The 18,788-nt window shown below is 47.7% G+C and overlaps 1 protein-coding gene across 1 annotated transcript; it reads left to right on the top strand.

Moving 5' to 3' along the window:
- The first annotated feature begins 525 nt into the window (after nt 1–525).
- LOC144263733 (homeobox protein not2-like) lies at nt 526–7,149 on the top strand. The gene is made up of 3 exons (XM_077814706.1): nt 526–883; nt 4,601–4,809; nt 6,991–7,149. The coding sequence occupies exons 1-3, from the start codon at nt 526–528 to the stop codon at nt 7,147–7,149; spliced, it is 726 nt and encodes a 241-aa protein (XP_077670832.1).
- The last annotated feature ends 11,639 nt before the right edge of the window (nt 7,150–18,788 follow it).

Raw genomic sequence — 18,788 nt, 5'->3', positions numbered from 1 at the left:
TGTCATTCTCTGTACTTTTGTATCTAGGTGTTGTGTGTTGTGTATACATCTACGCTTGTATTGATATTGTGTATATTTGTGGGGGGTGGGTGGCTTTTAGATGCATGTTATGTGTGTGTGTATTTGTATGGGATGTGCGACCTCCCTTCCCATTCCAATTTGATCTTTCCAAGCAGACCTGGCCCTTGTCTTAGGCCATGCTAGGCTGTCCTCTGCCTGTCCCAGCCCAGAGACACCCCTTGTCCTGCAGGCACCCAGCAGAGCATCAGGCCTTGGAACAGCCTCTCCTTTCTCCACCCAGCTGCAGCCTGCTTTGCATATTAATGTCTTATTTACACTTCACAGGGGAAGCCCTCGATATAAAGCCACCTTGGGCCCTTCCTCTGTATAAAGAGCCAGCCAGGCAGCGGGCTGAGGCCGGGGCTAGGAGCCTGCAGCTTGCAAGGCATCTGGAAAGCAACAAGCCCAGGCTAAGGAACCTGCTCAGTCCAGCCTCCCCATCAGCCACAGATCTGCTGACTGAACATGCTCCAGAGCCTGGTCTCCCCAGGTCCGCTCAGCAACATCCTGGCAGCAGCAACAGACTCATCTGGCCCCCCAGCTTCTCCAGATGTTCCCCAGCCCCCTCAGAAGACCCCCTTTAACATTGACGCCATCCTCTCCAAGCCAGAGCCCCAGAAGGAAGGCGCGGCCTCTGCCAGATGGTCCTCCAAGCTGCCTCTGGAGTGGCACAGCTGGATTTACCCAGCCACCTACTCCATTGGCCTCATGACTCACCCAGCCATGTACCTGGCTAAGCCGGGCTATGGGGTCGTGCATCAGCAGCTGCAGTACAGATTGCAGAGGGGCTGCCTGTTCTCTTATCCCAGCTGTAAGCAAGACAGTAAGTAGTGTTTAAGCTGGCAGGGCTATGGGGTGGGTGGGTGCGTGTGTTCTGGGGGGGGCGGGCTGTGGGGTGTGAGTGGAGGGTGGGGTGTGTCTGTTCCTAGGGTGTTTCTGTCTAGTGTGTATGGGGGTGTACGCACGCATGGGGTGTTTGTGCCTGGTCTGTGTATGTGTCTGAGGTGTTTCTGTCAGTGTGTGAATGGGTGTGGCGGTCTGTCTCAGGGGTTCTCAAACTTGGGGTCACGAGGTTATTACATGGGGGTCCTGAGCTGTCAGCCTCCACCCGCAAGCCCCGCTTTGCCTCCGGCATTTATAATAGTGTTCCATATGAAAAAATGTGTTTTTAATTTACGGGGGGGGGGGTGTCACACTCAGAGGCTTGCTGTGTGAAGGAAGGTCCCCAATACAAAAGTTTGAGAACCACTGGTACTATATCCAGATCTGCGAACGGGGTTGCCGTCTGATATGTGTGTACGTTTGGAGGTATGAGGGGTGTACGGGTATGTGGCATGTCTGCATGTGTGAGGCATACCTGGATTGTGTATAGGGTGCATGTGTGTGTGTGTGTGTCTGTCTAAACTGTAGGGTGTTTCCATCCAGTATGTGTGCACACGTACTGTGGTGGGTGAGGGGTGTATGATTCTGACCCATTTCTGCCAGTGTATTTGTGTGTGTCTATCTGTGTGGGGGGTGTTTCTGTCCTGGTGTAGTCTGGGTGGAGGTGGGTTTGTATGTCTATGTGGGTAGAGGATGTGTGGCAGATGTCCTGCATAGGAACTAGGTATTATTATATGTCATAGAATTATAATATATATGTAATATATGTCATATATTATATGTCAGCGTGTCATAGAATCAAAGGACTGGAAGGGACCTCGAGAAGGGGCAGCTGTGTCTGTGGAGCTGTAAGAGGTTGTCTGGAGGATGGCAAGCGTTCTGCCTTATTCTTTAGGTAGCTTGGCAAGGGATACAGACTCATCAGGATTGGGCAGGAGCAAACTGTGACCCTCGGAGCTTTGACTTTTTCTGGACTAAACTAAACTAGCAGAAAACCCCAAAAGTTTATTTTCAAATTCTGTTAGGACCCCTGAGGTTTCTGGGGTGCATCTCGCACCCCAGGCCCAGCTAGTCTGTTGTTGGCTATGATACATTCACAGACAGAAATTCAGTTTAATTTCCTGCCGTTTCCAGACTCTGCTCAGTTTCTGTGTGCAGGGAAGCAGGGGAGGAGAGAGCCCAGTAATTTTCCAATATTTATTTCTGTTTCTGGGTTAAAGGGGCTGATGCTTATTAATCCTGAGAAGCTGATGGGCGAAGGGAGCCCAGGGATCAGGATTTATTTTCTTAGGGGCTGATTCTGCAGATTTGTGCTTTGCTGCAGTTGGAACTACTGATCTGAGTAAAATTACTCTCACATGTGTTTGCAGAATCTGACCCCAAAGTTTGTTAGGCTTTTTAATGTAAATGCAACTAGAGCAAAAAGAGATTTTTGTTTTTAAAGTTACAGATTAATTTGGGTTTCATGGGAAGAACCAGAGACCCATGGAGTTGGATTGCTGTAGCAGAGGGCAGATTTTAGTTCAGTGTGTGTATATTCTTGTCTCATCAAACCATATGGTACCATTGATTTTTAAGCAAAATTAACCCTTTGTCTCAGTGAGTAACCTTGATTAAAACTAGATGGTGCACTATGGCCCATTGAAATTTATTATCATAGAGCGTGCGGGGGTCAATCCCAGGGTTGTTAACAGAGGCAAAACTACCCACCTAAATCAATGAAGATTTTTGCCCACATAAGAAACCAAGATTTGAGCCCTAGAGTTTTTTAAGATTTAGATACTAAAAGTTTTGTTTATATTCAGAAACCTTTAAAAACTATTTAATGTAGTTATGTAATTCATATTATCTCTTTTTTTAGACCGTTTAATCTATGTACATGTATATATTACATTATAATTACATTGCTAGGTGGTGACAGTATGCTTGGGCAATTTGTAAAAATGATTTTATAAATTATTTAACTCCAAATCCTATTTACTGCTATAATAAATATATCGTAATTTAGTTATTATATGACAGCCCTTCTGGTGTAAATAGGCTGAGTTCTATTGAATTCAAACTAATGTTGATTTATACCAGCAGAGAATCAGGTCCTACATTATAAGTGTTTATACACTCAGATATTTTAAAATAGCTATCACACATTAGTTTTATTCTCCAAACATGTTTTTATAGATATAACAGTTACAAATATTATATCTTAATGAATAAAACTACGGCCCTGATCTTGCAAACACATAACGCACCTGGTTAGCTTTACACACTGGAGTAATCCCATTTATCCAGTGAGATTACGCTTGTTAAGCATGTGTAGAAGAAATTTGTAGGATCAAGGCCTATAATTCTAACAATTTATAATTGCATTCTGCCTATATTTATTGCCAGAAACATTTTGCTATCAACATTTCAAATTCCCAGCGGTTTACATAACTATATTTTGATACTTGGAAACCTTTTTAACTCCTACCATGATTGTATCGGACCATGATCCCACAGGCTGATCCATGCAGGTGGATCCCTATGCTTTTGCAGAGCCCCTCTAAAGTCAGTGGGGCTCAGTAGGGGAACAGGGACTCACACATGTGGATCCAACTGCAGGATCAGGGCTTTCCAGTGTAACTATGTATTAGCAAGGGGCCTAACTGCAAACCCTGTGCCTCCAGCCCTCCACATTCTGGGATGGTCAAAATCAGAACCCAGATCCAAAGCACGGGCAGAACCAACACCTCGGATCCTAACACTCCTAGACTTAGGAGGGATGGGTTCAAAATTCAGAAAACTCCCACTTATTCATTATGAAAAGGCCCCCATCCTGCAACCCTCCTGGGTTATGGGGATCCCTGAAGTCAGCGGATGACTCACATAAGTAAGGCTTACTCATGTGAGTAAGGCTGGCAGGCCCAAGCTCTGCATTTATTTTCTGTAACAATTTGAAATGCATGGGAAAGAGTTGGCGGCTCAGGGCCTGAAAAGCAATGTTGCCTGTTCTTGAGTTTGTGCAGTTTGGTATAATAATATGGAATTCTTAATAAAAAAACATCAATCAGACACTTCTGAATAATATAGTAATTATTGTTATGCCAGCAATATACATGGGACTATGCAGAACACAAAAACCAGATCCACCTTGCCATGGAGAACTCATAATCCAGCTCCCCAGTACATAGGCACATTATTATCTTTACTCTGGAGCAATCCCACTGAATCGCAGTGTTTGCTGGATCTGGCCCTGAACAAGAACTTCCAGTATAAGCAATGCATGGAGCGGGTCAAATCCAGCTCACCTCAATCACTCACTGACTTCCTTGGGACCACAGTTGGCCCTTTGTCAATAAAGGGATCCCTAGTTATATTGGCTAGCAGAGGCTGTCTGTTTCTTTCCTCAGGGCATTACTGTTCCTTCTCTTCCATCCCTCTTTAGCCCCCTGTGGACTGGAGCAGTCCTGCTCCGAAACAAGCCACAGCTGTAGCTAGCAGGGCTTGGAGCAGGTAAAACACATTCACCCACAGTAACGAGGGTTAACAAGGGCTGTGACGAGGGTTAACAAGGGCTGTGACGGGTGCTGTCTTTACGTACACGTGTCAGGCATTTCCTGCAAGGCAAATCGGGCTGTTTCTGTCTTTCGCCTTGCTGACTCTTGCCCCTTGCTCGCAGGTCTGGAATTGTCTGGTTGCGTAGGACCTGTCTCGCTGGGCCCTCCTGTTCCTTGGCGATCCAGGGAGCCCTGTAAGATGAAGAGGGTCCGCACAGTCTTCAAACCAGAGCAGCTGGAGCGGCTGGAGCAGGAGTTCCTCAAACAGCAATACATGGTGGGCACGGAGAGGGTGGATCTGGCAGCCACCCTGCACCTCACAGAGACCCAGGTAGGAAATCTACTCCCTTCCCCTGAGGCCATGATCAATCTGGGATCTATACATGGTCCCTGGGGTCAGGCAGAGATCCCGGCATGGTCCCTTCCTGGGACTGCAGCCGGAAATGACAGCAGGAGATGAGCCACCTAGTAAGTTTCAGGGCTTCTGTCTCTGTTACAGTGTGAGCAGCTTCAGTCAGAAGGAGCTGATTCTCCCCAGAAATGGGGAGGGTCCCTGGGGGTCCCAAGGGAGATCCCATGACTAGGGATATTTAAAACTAGATGAGACAACGCACGGGCAAATACACGATGCATAGGTAACCTGTGGCCCTACCCTACGAGATAGCACTGAGACGGGAGGCAAAATAGGCTTAGAAATTTGTCTGACTACTAACAACCTCCACTGATGCATCCATTAAGTAGGCTAAAAATGCATTTGGGGTGTAGATGCTCCTGGTTCAGGGCCCAAGCCAGCCAAAGTGTTGTAGGTTAGAAAGAATCTTCCTCTGTGGGAAGGTTACTGTGCAATTGTCCAAATGGGGCCATCGTACCTCTGCAGCAGCGGATACTGGCCACAGCTGGAGACAGGAGACTGGAGTAGGTGGGCCACTGGTTTGATGCAGCCTGGCTCTTCCTATTGTACTGCAAGGACCAGTTCTGCATTTTCTAGAGGAGGTGGACTAGACAAGCTCATTTTCCATCTCTAGTTTCTATGATTCTTGATTTTGTCACTGTGCATGCACCCGAATGCGACCATCATGGGGGCTGAGGGGCACAAAGACCCCTGGAAACTGGGGACTCTTTCCATGATCGCTGATTTGCGTCACTTTAAAGAAGGGTCGGCCCCCACCCTGCCAAGCCTGCGGCACTGTTCCCCCAGCTCTTCTCCTGCTTTCGCTGATCATTGCTGGTCCTGGTTGGATGACCCAGAGGGAGTTTTGCCATTGACCCCATCGGGAGCAGGATCAGGCCTTTTCTTAACTGGTCTAATCAGCCCCTTCATGCCAAGGTGGCTGGCACATGGCGCTGCTTAGGGAGAGCTGCGTTCAGACTGAGTCACATTAATTTTTATACCCTTTTCATGCTCAGGCACGCCCAGATTGCACATTCCCGTCCAGAGTGAAACAGCTGCCTAGCTGGGGCCACCACATATGAAATCTGCCAGCTGGTGGGTCCATGGCATCAGTCAAAGCACCGTAGATGGGACCACACTGTGCTCCTGAATTGTGCTGCAGCCCTTCTAAAGTCTCAGCAGCTCCCGCTGCTCCCATCAAAGCCAATGGTCAAACTCCTATTGGCCTTCATGGGGATGCAGCTAAAGAAACCCCGTCAATCTGGTCTGTGCTGCATGACCCAGGTTTTAACCAGAATGGCTGTTCTGCAACTGGGTTCCCCCAGTGTGACAGTTATTGCAATGTAGCCAGGATCTATGACGGGAGGGCTCATGAGGTTATGGATCTTGTCTCACGTTCCATGACAGACCCAGGAGGGCAGCTCAGGAAATGGCAGAAATCACTCAGTGCCGAGATTTAGCACTCAGAGCCTCTGCCTGCTGGGAACGACACAGCTGCTTATTTAATTTTAAACACATTTCGGATACACAGGGGCAGGGCAGGGCGGTGGGAATCCTGGCCCCACTGCGCTGAATGGGAGTCTTGCCGCTGACTCAGTGGGGACAGGATTTCACTCCTCGTTTTGAGAAGTTTATAGTTTAAAGACAGCACAATCAGGGTGAAGGTTTTGGGGAAGGAGTTTGGGTCTAGTAGGTAAAGCCAGGGACAGGGAGTCAGGACTCCTGTGATCCGTTTCACTATTGTCTGTGTGCAAATGGCATGACCGCCATATGACTCAGTTTCCCCGTCTGTAAACCAGGGATAATACCACTTACCAACCTCGCTGGGCAGTTGGCAGGCTTAGGTAAATGTCTGTAAAGTGCTTTGAGAGCCTCAAAAGAAAAGAGCCACTGCTTTATTTATAACTATTATTAATAATCCTCATGGCCCATGTTGCCCAGAGCCTCTTAGCACCAACTCCAGGAGTCAAGGAGACTTGCCTGTGGAGGGATTACAGGATCAGGCCCTGCTGACAGTATTTTAGCACAGTTCAAAGACTTGCAGGGTCAGGGCTTTAATGCGCCTGAGCCTTGGCCCAGAGCGAGTGGTTTTCATTGCCCATTGTGCTGAACCTCTCCTAGGTGAAAGTCTGGTTCCAGAACCGGAGGATCAAATGGAGAAAGCAGAGCCTGGAGCAGAAGAAAGCGAAGCTGTCGCAGTTCGGAGAAATGCAGCCTGTTCCTACGGACTCGATGGACCTCGAGAACAACGAGGAAGACACGGTGGACGTGGAGGTCTAAATGGCTTGAGAATTCCCTGCTGCAGACGTTGCTCTTGCGATGGAACTAGCAGGGGTTTACAGCTATGCCCAAGGAGAAGACTGACCGATGAAGCTACCAGGGAGTTAAGCAGCTGCTCCATACATGCGCTTCTCCAGCCAGATAAAAAGATCAAGCTCTTTATCTGAATGCTGAGGATACCGGACTGACCTGGCGCTGTCTAGGATGAGTCCATGATATGCAACACCCACTGTCTGGCAACCTCATACTAGACACCCAAGGCCTGCTGCTCATCAGGTCAGTTGCGCATGGACAGCTTCCAGATAACCCACAGGTCTTTCTTTTCTCTCTTGAAATGCCAGAAAGCATGGTCCCTTTCCAGCAGAAAGACTGGGGTTAAATTTAGAGATGGGGGGGCAGTCCTCGATTTCCAATCCAGACATCAGTGCATGTAAACGCAGTGCTGTTGTGGTTTATCAGCCCCTTGGTGGTGCTGAGCTACCAGGTAGGGTAGCCCTGGCAGGGAGAGTGATAAGAGAATCAGACTAATGATTTTTTCCCCAAGTAGCCTCCCTAGTTAATTTTATTTCCATGTCAGGTTTGCAGTTCAGATCTGCACAAAAAGTGCTCCACTAAAATTTGCAGTAAAGTAAACGGGATCTGACCAAACTAAGGAGAAAAAAGCCCAGCAGGCCATAATTGAGGGCTTGATACTGCCATAAGCACAATTGTCATGGATTTCAATGGGAGCTCCATGAAGAGCATGATGCTGCTGTCCCTATATACTGACCCCGATTCTGAACTTATTTACACCGATTCTCCACCGATGTAACTCCATTATCTGCCATGGAGTTAGTCCTGATTCATAGAGGCATGAGAGGAGACTCAAGTCCTTGCAGTTCCATGTAAGACAGCAGGATCAGGCTGTAAAGATAAACATTTGCAGCCCAAGGGGTAGTTTTCTGAAAGCTGTAAGTGCCTAGGGCTTAGAATGAAAGTGCCTCCAGGCAGCCCTCCTGCAGCGCTACAATAAGGATTTGTACATTTTTGCCTCTCTCCTGGCCTGCAAAGCCCAGATCAAAGACCTCAGTCCACCCCTACGCACATATTGCATTACCTTTACCATGCAGAGAGGCACTCAAGTGGCAAAATCTGGGCCTAGCTTTCAGTTACCTCTCTCCATCGGGCAGCGTTTGGATCTGGGATTTTGCCTTGGCCCATTATACAAATTTTGCTTTGGATTTCGAACACCTTCTTTATACCAAGCATGGTATTACCCCCCACCCCAGCAATGCACATACACTCGTTAGGACTCCAGCTGTAGTTGCTATGTTGTGTTTTCTATCTCTGCATTGTGTACCGCGTGTCAGAGGAAACAGCATCTGGTGGTTTTGCCCAGTATCTCAGAATAGAGCCAACGATTGTATTTTTAACAAGAGAGCAAACTGAGTTTGTGACCGTTGAGGACAGGTGAGGCTCAATCCCTCTTGTACCTCATTGTATCAGGTGTGCTTTGAGTTCACATTGCCAGCTGCTAAGGGTGCTCTTCGCACCCAAAAGCTCAGGATAATTTATTGTGCTTCTTTTTGAACCAGAACATTGTAAATAACACGACTCTTGTATTATTTATAGACATAGCCCCACTTTTCGGACACTGTAATTTATTTATTTGCTTCACGTTCGACCCTAATAAAATCTAGTCTATTTCAAAAGAGCTACAAAGGGATGGGAACTGGGAGGCAATATTTTCTTCCAAGCAAATGTGTGTCTGGGTGGCTCGCAGGGGGATTGGACCCTGTGGGTGATGGGGCTCAGACTGCACCACCTCGGCAGATGGTTCATATGTTCAGTCAGTTTCAGGCTGCAATTTCCCATCACTGGTGTGCTAGCCATTTTCCCTCTTATTTCATCTACAAACCAGGATTACCCATAAGAGGGAAGCCAGCCGAAGCGGTGGCTAGGGGCCACGGTATCTCTGGTAATGAACAAAAGACTGTAATGTGGGCCAGCCAAACCACTGAAAAGGGTGATCTGCCTGCTGATTTTCCACAGTGCCTTGCACAACAGGGCCCTGATCTCTGATCCAAGTAACTCATAAAAAGAGAGTTGGTTCCTCAGACCTCTCTGGATTCCCTGATGCTCCCTCAGCCTCTAGGACCAGACCGTTCAAACAGGTCCTTCAACCCTGTAGGAAAGGTCCCACCACAATTCACAGGAGGTGATGCTCTGCCCAGGCCACGTCTCCCTTTCTTCCAACCCCATCACAGATACTAGATTCAGCTCGGTGAGCTGAGTCAGAAACCACCCAGGACAGGGCCATAGTCACCACAGCAACCATGAATTCCTGGGATGAGCCAGAAGTATCAATCCACTTGGACCTGCGCCTCATCGAACACCCTGAGGCTTGGTTCCTCCAGGGAGGAGCCTGACCCGCTCAGCAAGGCGCTCTTTGGTGTCTCAGGACACCAGTTCAAGCCCAAATGCTCATTTACATCCACCACTGGCCTGGGAGACTTCCTACATCTGCAATTTGGTGCAAAAAGCACAGCCACACGTCCTGCTCACCTCATGTTGCACTGTGCGCCTGTAGACCTCCTGCTGCTGTCGCACAAAGTCCTACCCTTCAGGGGAAAGAAAAATCTCCATTAACTGCTAGCAGTGTAAGGCCTCTGATGCACTGTCAAGCAGTTCTCAGTCCATCCAGCAGAGGGCAGACTCTTTCACATGTGTCAGAGTAGCAGCCATGTTAGTCTGTATTCTCAAAAAGAAAAGGAGGACTTGTGGGACCTTAGAGACTAACAAATTTATTAGTCTCTAAGGTGTCACAAGTCCTCCTTTTCTTATTTCACATGAGTGACATTTCTTTAAAACATACTGTATGTACGTATCACCTGGAAAATATTCTGTCACGCGGCATTCTAAAGGTGTCACTACAAATTAGATCTGGTTGGAAAATGGGATTATTTTCCCCCTGGAATGATTCATGGGGGGAAAGAATAAAGGTATAATTTTTAATTCTCAAAGTTTCCTTCCATTTTCTGTTCCTTTTAAATCCCCTATCCGTCTTCCCCATCCCCGCAATGGAAAGTAAAGAAGTGTTAGGAAAATGGGGGAAAATCCACATTCTCTCCTTTTTATTGCTTCCCAACCGACAAAACATCACTTTTAAAACAATAAACAGCTGTCTACACATTTAAACCTTTCACTATGGGACATACCTGTGAAGGTGTGAAAAATAGGTTGTACTCCCCCCCCCTACTAATTGTTTTCCCAACTTTGGCCATCTGAAAAACAGTAGCACAGGGCTGGGAAGTACTGGAAAAGCCCACAATTTCAAAACCAAAATACTTCGGTGCTGGGGGGAGGGGGGGTAATTAAATTTCTCATTTTGAAAAATGTCAGGGTTTTTCCGCAACATTTTTTTTTTAACGTTAATAAATTTCATTTAATGAAACTATTTTCTCATGAAAAAGGTTTTTATTGGAAAATTTTTTTTGACCAGGAGCTCCCACTAAAGGAACCAGTCAAGATTGGAGCCCCGTTGTGCAAGGTGATGTATAAACTCAAATGGAGAGACAGTCTCTGCCTTAAGAAAAGGAGGACTTGTGGCACCTTAGAGACTAACCAATTTATTTGAGCATGAGCTTTCATGAGCTACAGCTCATTTCATCGGATGTAGCTCACTAAAGCTCATGCTCAAATAAATTGGTTAGTCTCTAAGGTGCCACGAGTACTCCTTTTCTTTTTGCGAATACAGACTAACACGGCTGTTACTCTGAAACCAGTCTCTGCCTTGAAGAGTTTACAGTCAAGAGCAAAGCAGAGTGGCAAATTCCTTTCACTCCCTCGTTCAACTGGGCAGGGTTCATCCTGGTGGCTGCAGGTGAAAGGCTCTGTAGCTCATTAGCTGTGCCCTGAAGCAGCCAATTCCCCATAAGTGCTGATGTGACACCATTGAGAATAAAGTTACTTTCTGGAAAGGTGAGTTTATTAAATCAAGTTCTGACCTTTTTGGAACTCAGGCACGGTCTCCTGCTTTCTGTGCAGGTTGGAAAAATCTCCACTGCTCAAAATCTCAAACACACTCTGTCTGCCACACTCTGTTCTTAAAGGCACAGCCCCTATTATAACAATCCGTAGTTTATATAGCACTCGTTCATCCATAGCTCTCAAAGCACTTTATAAAGGAGGTCAGAAGCATTCTCCCCATTTTACACAAGGGGAAACTGAGGCACAGAGGTCAAGTGAGCTGCCCAAGTTCACCCAACCAATAAATGGCAGAGCCAGAAACACAGGGCTCCTGAGTCCCAGTCTAGTGCTCTGTTCACTAGGCAACACTGTCTCCCCATTAACCACCTACAAACAAAGTCCAAGGCAGAAGAAACTACCAAAAATAAATACAACAATTACCTGTATCTGCCACACTTGTCTGTGCCACTTAGTGGATCGTACCAACATAGTTCTCATTGCATAGGCAAGTGGTGGAAGCCCTGCACTGGCTGATTGGTACATGTTCCCCCCCCACACACACACACAGAAGGTTAGCTCAAGACTAAACCCTATTTTGAGGCTTTATGTAGGATGTAAGTGGGGTGTCGGCCTTGTGATGGCTCTCTGTATAGTGGGGAAATTCCCCCTAGGTGATCAAATAGCTCTGTTCTCTCTCCAATTTTTCTGATTCCAAGAGAGGTAACCGGGCACCTTTAGACTAGCATTCACAAGCTGCAGCCTAAAGCAGGATGCTACATGTCAGTACGTTACTTACCTTGCTTCCTTCGAAGACAGATTTCAGAGTAACAGCCGTGTTAGTCTGTATTCACAAAAAGAAAAGGAGTATTTGTGAGGTCCTGCAAAACGTCCTGAGTGCACTCACCAATGCCATTGGGAATTAAGGGCAACTCAGCACTTTACACGAATGTGCTAAGGCCCTGGTAGATTTGAGCCCTTATTTGAGTGAACTTTTTCTGAAAGTCAGCGGCCAGCCAGAAAGCCTGCAGCGACATCTAATGCCCAAAGAGCGGCCATGCTACAGAGCCCTGGGTTTGACTGAGTCGAAGGGGGGGTGGGGGGGGAAAGGCAGCTATGCTTACAGCCTGTGTAGAGGGGATTTCAAGTTTCTTAAAGGAACATGCAAAGGCAACTCTGATAGCAGCCGGAGCTCAGCACAAGTGCAGTGTAGCAAATGATCCTTTGGTGTCAGCTGGGGGGGGGGGGGGGGGGCGGGAAGGGAGAGAAAACAAAAGGCCAGTTCGCGTCAAGAGCGGATGAGGCCCACTTAACTCCATGAAAATGGCTGCCATCACGGTGATTTTTTAAGATGCTGAGCTGCAATTGCTGCCCCAGAAACAGAGGCGGACTAAGATTTATTGGGACCCTGGGCACAAAGAATATTTGGGCTCCCCACACCCGGGCGCCCAGGAACACCAGCACCGGGGGGGGGGTGTGCCATGCCCCTGCCCACTTTTTAACATGAGCGTAGTACCCTCGGGCAGGCGGGAAGCAGCGGCATGGGCATAGTTTCGGGGGGACATTGGCCCCCCCCCCAATTGTGAGCCTTGAGTCAGAGGCGACAGGAAGAGCGGAGCCGCACGTGGTCACTACCGCAGGCACGAATCCCAGGGGGCAGCGGGGGGACACAGGCTGGGGGCTGCTCTTGGGCCCCCTGGCCTGCACCCAGGGCACGGGGGGGGGTCCAAGGCTTCCCACAGCGGCCCGGGCTCCCTGGGCGGCTCTTACCACTGCCTGGCTCTGGCTTCCAGCCTGGCCAGGGGACGGGGCCTCAGGGGGAAGAGGAGGAGCAGGGGGCAGGGCCACAGATCTGACACCGGTGGCCCCCCGCCCGGCTTCTATCCAGGTTCTGGCGCTCCTGTGGGGGTCCCCAAATTGGCCTGTGCATTAATCCGCCACTGCCCAGGAAGCTGCATCCTTGCTTGTCCCTGTGGTGAAATATGGAGTTCAGTGGCCAGTGCCACCCTTTGGCTTCTTTAGTGTACAGCAAAAACCTGAACTGACTGTGTTGCCAACTCTTGTGACTTTATTGGGAGCGTTGAGATATTTGGGGTGGTTTTTTTAAAGTGCCAGCTCCTGGAGTCATATGATTAGGTGAGAATCTCAGGTTTTTTCCCTAAGGTCCAACACGGCAAGTAGTCTCTGGCAGACTTCTTCCTATAACTTCTGCCCAAGGGGTCATAGATTCTCAGGGACCTTTTCCCCCAGCTTGGTATCCACGTGATGGTAGGCTAGGTGGGTTTGTTCTTGCAATGCTAAGACCTCCCAGGGAAGGTCTTCAATTCATATTTGCTGTTTCTATTCAGGCCAGAATCATGGATTAAGGGCACTTGTGGGCCTGTTGGATCATACTAAAGAAGTTCTGTATTAAAATCACAAATGAGTTTGATTCCCCATAGTTTAAATTCCAGGGTATTACCAATTAAGAGGTCTCTTGGTTTTTGGTACTGTTTCTCTCCCTCTATGTGTGAAACTTGCAAGCTGCTAATTGTGTTAGTACATTCTAAGACAGAGTCTGTTCCCAAAGCAATTCTTGTAACAACAACTACTCATGCACAGAGAGGCTCAAAGCAATACTCTGTAACAATAGAAACAGCACCCAGAGACTCCCCGCCCTTTTGTTGCATTCATCTCGCTTTGTTAACAATTGTGAGTAAAATAGAGGATGTATGTGGATGGATGCTTGGTGTGGATAATAACTGAATGATCAGGGAGGTGCCAGCCTAAGAATCCAGTGTCCATCGGCTGAAGGAGGCGTCAAGTGGAAATAACCAGAGGACCCCCCCGGAGGGCAGACTGGAATCCACCCAACACCCTCAAGAATGGGAGAACCAAAGAACAAGATAACATCTGGCATCACGGAGCCGTCAAGAATGTGCCATCTGCTGACTGATTCAGCAACAGCAGGATGAAGCAATTCCCTTAATAAATTGGTTAGTCTCTAAGGTGCCACAAGTACTCCTTTTCTTTTTATGATAACAACCTTGCAGAACCTGTGTGTGTGTATGAATGAATATGTGAATAAATATGAGATTGAATGGAATGTTATAACTATAACTAACTGCTTACTATGATTCTGTCTGTATTCACAATAAATGTGACATTTTGCCTTTTCCCCTTTAATAACATCCTGCTGGTTTTTATTTTATTGGTATAACAGGCCAACCTCAGGTTCCAGTGGAAAAGGCATTATGAGGAGGCCCTCTTGATCCTTCCAAGCCTTCAGCAGGTTCATGTTATACCTGGATCTATTTTCTCTTTCCTGGATGGTGGATTTCAAAATCAACTACCCTTGCCCTTTTTACAACCTTGAAGGATCCTTGCCACTTAGCCAGCAGTTTTGACTTCATGGTTGGCAGCAACAACAAATCCTATCATTGGGGTTAAATTTTCACATCCTGGCCCCTTTACTGTAGGCCCATTCCTGGTTCTAGTGAGATTTCAGCAGGTTCTCTCTCAAGAAAGCCCACAGCGTCTCTAAGTTTTCCCTCAAAAAGAACATGTAGTGTTCCATGTTGGTTGTTCCTGGGTCTGGCTCCTCCCATGTCTTTTGGAGGAGATCCAGGATCCTGTGGGTTTGCTTCCCATATAGTAGCTCAAATGGGGATAATAGGACGGGTGGGATCAACAGGGCTCAGTGATCGGTATCTGAGGCCTTGGCCCTCCAGCCGGTTCACCAGTTGAGTTCTGGGTTGTCAGAGTCCAACCAAATGTTCACAGTCCAACGTCCCCACAAAAGAAAAGGTCTTCACCCCACCTCTGGTAGCCTGTGAGTGGCACACCCTTGGCTCAAGCCTTATAATGTCTCTGTCCTCTCCAAGGGAGGGAAAAGGTGTTTATGTCCCACATACAAAATGGGAAATGACAGCCTAGGAAGGAGTACTGTGGAAAAGGATCTGGGGGTGATAGTGGACAACAAGCTAAATATGAGTCAACAGTGTAACGCTGTTGCAAAAAAAAGCAAACATAATTCTGGGATGTATTAGCAGCAGTGTTGTAAGCAAGACACAAGTAATTCTTCCACTCTATCTACTACCCAAGATCCATAAACCTGGAACTCCTGGGCGCCCCATCATTTCAGGCATTGGCACCCTGACAGCAGGATTGTCTGGCTATGTAGACTCCCTCCTCAGGCCCTACGCTACCAGCACTCCCAGCTACCTTCGAGACACCACTGACTTCCTGAGGAAACTTCAATCCATCGGTGATCTTCCTGATAACACCATCCTGGCCACTATGGATGTAGAAGCCCTCTACACCAACATTCCACACAAAGATGGACTACAAGCCGTCAGGAACACTATCCCCGATAATGTCACGGCTAACCTGGTGGCTGAACTTTGTGACTTTGTCCTTACCCATAACTATTTCACATTTGGGGACAATGTATACCTTCAGATCAGCGGCACTGCTATGGGTACCCGCATGGCCCCACAGTATGCCAACATTTTTATGGCTGATTTAGAACAACGCTTCCTCAGCTCTCGTCCCCTAAAGCCCCTACTCTACTTGCGCTATATTGATGACATCTTCATCATCTGGACCCATGGAAAAGAAGCCCTTGAGGAATTCCACCATGATTTCAACAATTTCCATCCCACCATCAACCTCAGCCTGGTCCAGTCCACACAAGAGATCCACTTCCTGGACACTACAGTGCTAATAAACAATGGTCACATAAACACCACCCTATACCGGAAACCTACTGACCGCTATTCCTACCTGCATGCCTCCAGCTTTCACCCTGACCACACCACACGATCCATCGTCTACAGCCAAGCTCTGCGATACAACCGCATTTGCTCCAACCCCTCAGACAGAGACAAACACCTACAAGATCTCTGTCAAGCTTTCTTACAACTACAATACCCACCTGCGGAAGTAAAGAAACAGATTGATAGAGCCAGAAGAGTTCCCAGAAGTTACCTACTACAGGACAGGCCTAACAAAGAAAATAACAGAACGCCACTAGCCGTCACCTTCAGCCCCCAACTAAAACCCCTCCAACGCATTATTAAGGATCTACAACCTATCCTAAAGGATGACCCAACACTCTCACAAATCTTGGGAGACAGGCCAGTCCTTGCCTACAGACAGCCCCGCAACCTGAAGCAAATACTCACCAACCACATACCACACAACAGAACCACTAACCCAGGAACTTATCCTTGCAACAAAGCCCGTTGCCAATTGTGCCCACATATCTATTCAGGGGACACCATCACAGGGCCTAATAACATCAGCCACACTATCAGAGGCTCGTTCACCTGCACATCCACCAATGTGATTTATGCCATCATGTGCCAGCAATGCCCCTCTGCCATGTACATTGGTCAAACTGGACAGTCTCTACGTAAAAGAATAAATGGACACAAATCAGATGTCAAGAATTATAACATTCATAAACCAGTCGGAGAACACTTCAATCTCTCTGGTCACGCAATCACAGACATGAAGGTCGCTATCTTAAAACAAAAAAACTTCAAATCCAGACTCCAGCGAGAAACTGCTGAATTGGAATTCATTTGCAAATTGGATACTATTAATTTAGGCTTAAATAGAGACTGGGAGTGGCTAAGTCATTATGCAAGGTAGCCTATTTCCTCTTGTTTTTTCCTACCCCCCCCCCAGATGTTCTGGTTTAACTTGGATTTAAACTTGGAGAGTGGTCAGTTTGGACGAGCTATTACCAGCAGGAGAGTGAGTCTGTGTGTGTGTATGGGGGTGGGTTTTTGGAGGGGGGTGAGGGAGTGAGAGAACCTGGATTTGTGCAGGAAATGGCCTAACTTCATTATCATGCACATTGTGTAAAGCTCATGCTCAAATAAATTGGTTAGTCTCTAAGGTGCCACAAGTACTCCTTTTCTTTTTGCGAATACAGACTAACACGGCTGTTACTCTGAAACCTGTCATTGTGTAAAGAGTTGTCACTTTGGATGGGCTATCACCAGCAGGAGAGTGAATTTGTGTGGGGGGGTGGACGGTGAGAAAACCTGGATTTGTGCTGGAAATGGCCTAACCTGACGATTACTTTAGATAAGCTATTACCAGCAGGACAGTGGGGTGGGAGGAGGTATTGTTTCATATTCTCTGTGTATATATAAAGTCTGCTGCAGTTTCCACGGTATGCATCTGATGAAGTGAGCTGTAGCTCACGAAAGCTCATGCTCAAATAAATTGGTTAGTCTCTAAGGTGCCACAAGTACTCCTTTTCTTTTTGCGAATACAGACTAACACAGCTGTTACTCTGAAATCTTCCACTCTACTCCACACTGAGGAGGCCTCAACTGGAGTATTGTGTCCAGTTCTGGGCACCACATTTCAAAAAAGTTGTGACCAAATTGGAGAAAGTCCAGAGAAGAGGAACAAAAAAGATTAAAGGTCTAGAAAACATGATCTATGAGGGAAGATTGAAAAAACTGGGTTTGTTTAGTCTGGAAAAGAGAAGACTAAAAGGGGACATTATAACAGTTTTCAAGTACATAAAAGGTTGTTACAAGGAGGAGGGAGAAAAATTGTTCTTCTTAACCTCTGAGGACAGGACAAGAAGCAATGGGCTTAAATTGCAGCAAGGGGAGTTTATGTTGGACATTTGGAAAAACTTCCTAACTATCAGGGTGGTTAAGCACTGGACTAAATTGCTTAGGGTGACCGGATGTCCTGATTTTATAGGGATAGTCCTGATATTTGAGGCTTTTTCTTATGTAGGTGTCTATTATCCCCCACCCTCTGTCCTGATTTTTCACACTTTCTATCTGGTCACCCTAGGGAGGTGGGGAACCCACCTACCCCCTCCACTGGGTTCCAGCTCAGGACCCTCAAGTTAGACAAGGAGACCCTGACAGTGCCCTAAGCTCCTTCCTACCTTCCCTCCGGCCTCAGCAGGCTCTTCAGTCTGTTGGCCTGTTCGTCCCTTTCAGAGATGTTATCCTTGGACAGCTCTCTAGCAGGAGTCCTTTCCCCGCCTGCTCACTCTTCTTTAGTGCCCCTCCAGCTGCTTCCCGGCCCTTTTACCCTCCCAGCTGCTGTTAGCTTGCCAATCCACAGTGGCTGGCAGGGCCTGTATTAACCCTTTGGCTGCTGGGCTAGTGCAGAGTACATACACCTCATGACAGGCCCCCTTTTAAACTCCTGCTCCAGCTTGAGCAAGTTCTGCAGGTGCAGTGGCGGGGGTGGGAGGGGGAAGGATCACAGCGGCCCAGCACTGCTCCCTAACCCCTCCTGGCCCAGTGTGGGGTTATACACCCCATCGCAGGTGTCCTAAGAGGTGCAGTCCCTGCGGAGCCATGGGCACGTGGTGAAAGGATCGGAGGCGCATCACCTTGGCCGTGACGTCCTCCTGCCTCAAGAGAACAAGAACCTGTCAGAGACGTGGTGCTCCCAGGAATCAGGGGAGATTAATGTCGGCTGGAACCCTGAAACTGACTCTTGTCTTCCTCTCCAGTGACCTCCTGTGCCAAACACCCCCGCCCCATTGCAGGGGGAGCTCCTGCCTCCGTTTCCTCAGTCTTCCTGTGACAGCTGTTCCTTGGCAGCTTCTCTTTACAAGATTTCTCTTGTTGGTTTCCGGTGCCTGTATTCTTCCATTCCCATTGGTGGCTACACAGTGGGGAACCCTCACTGCATCCCTGGCCCAACAGAATAGCAAGGCT

The sequence above is a fragment of the Eretmochelys imbricata genome, chromosome 4 (genome assembly GCF_965152235.1).
Source record: "Eretmochelys imbricata isolate rEreImb1 chromosome 4, rEreImb1.hap1, whole genome shotgun sequence".
NCBI lineage: Eukaryota > Metazoa > Chordata > Testudines > Cheloniidae > Eretmochelys > Eretmochelys imbricata.
This window is presented reverse-complemented; position numbering and strand designations above follow the sequence as displayed.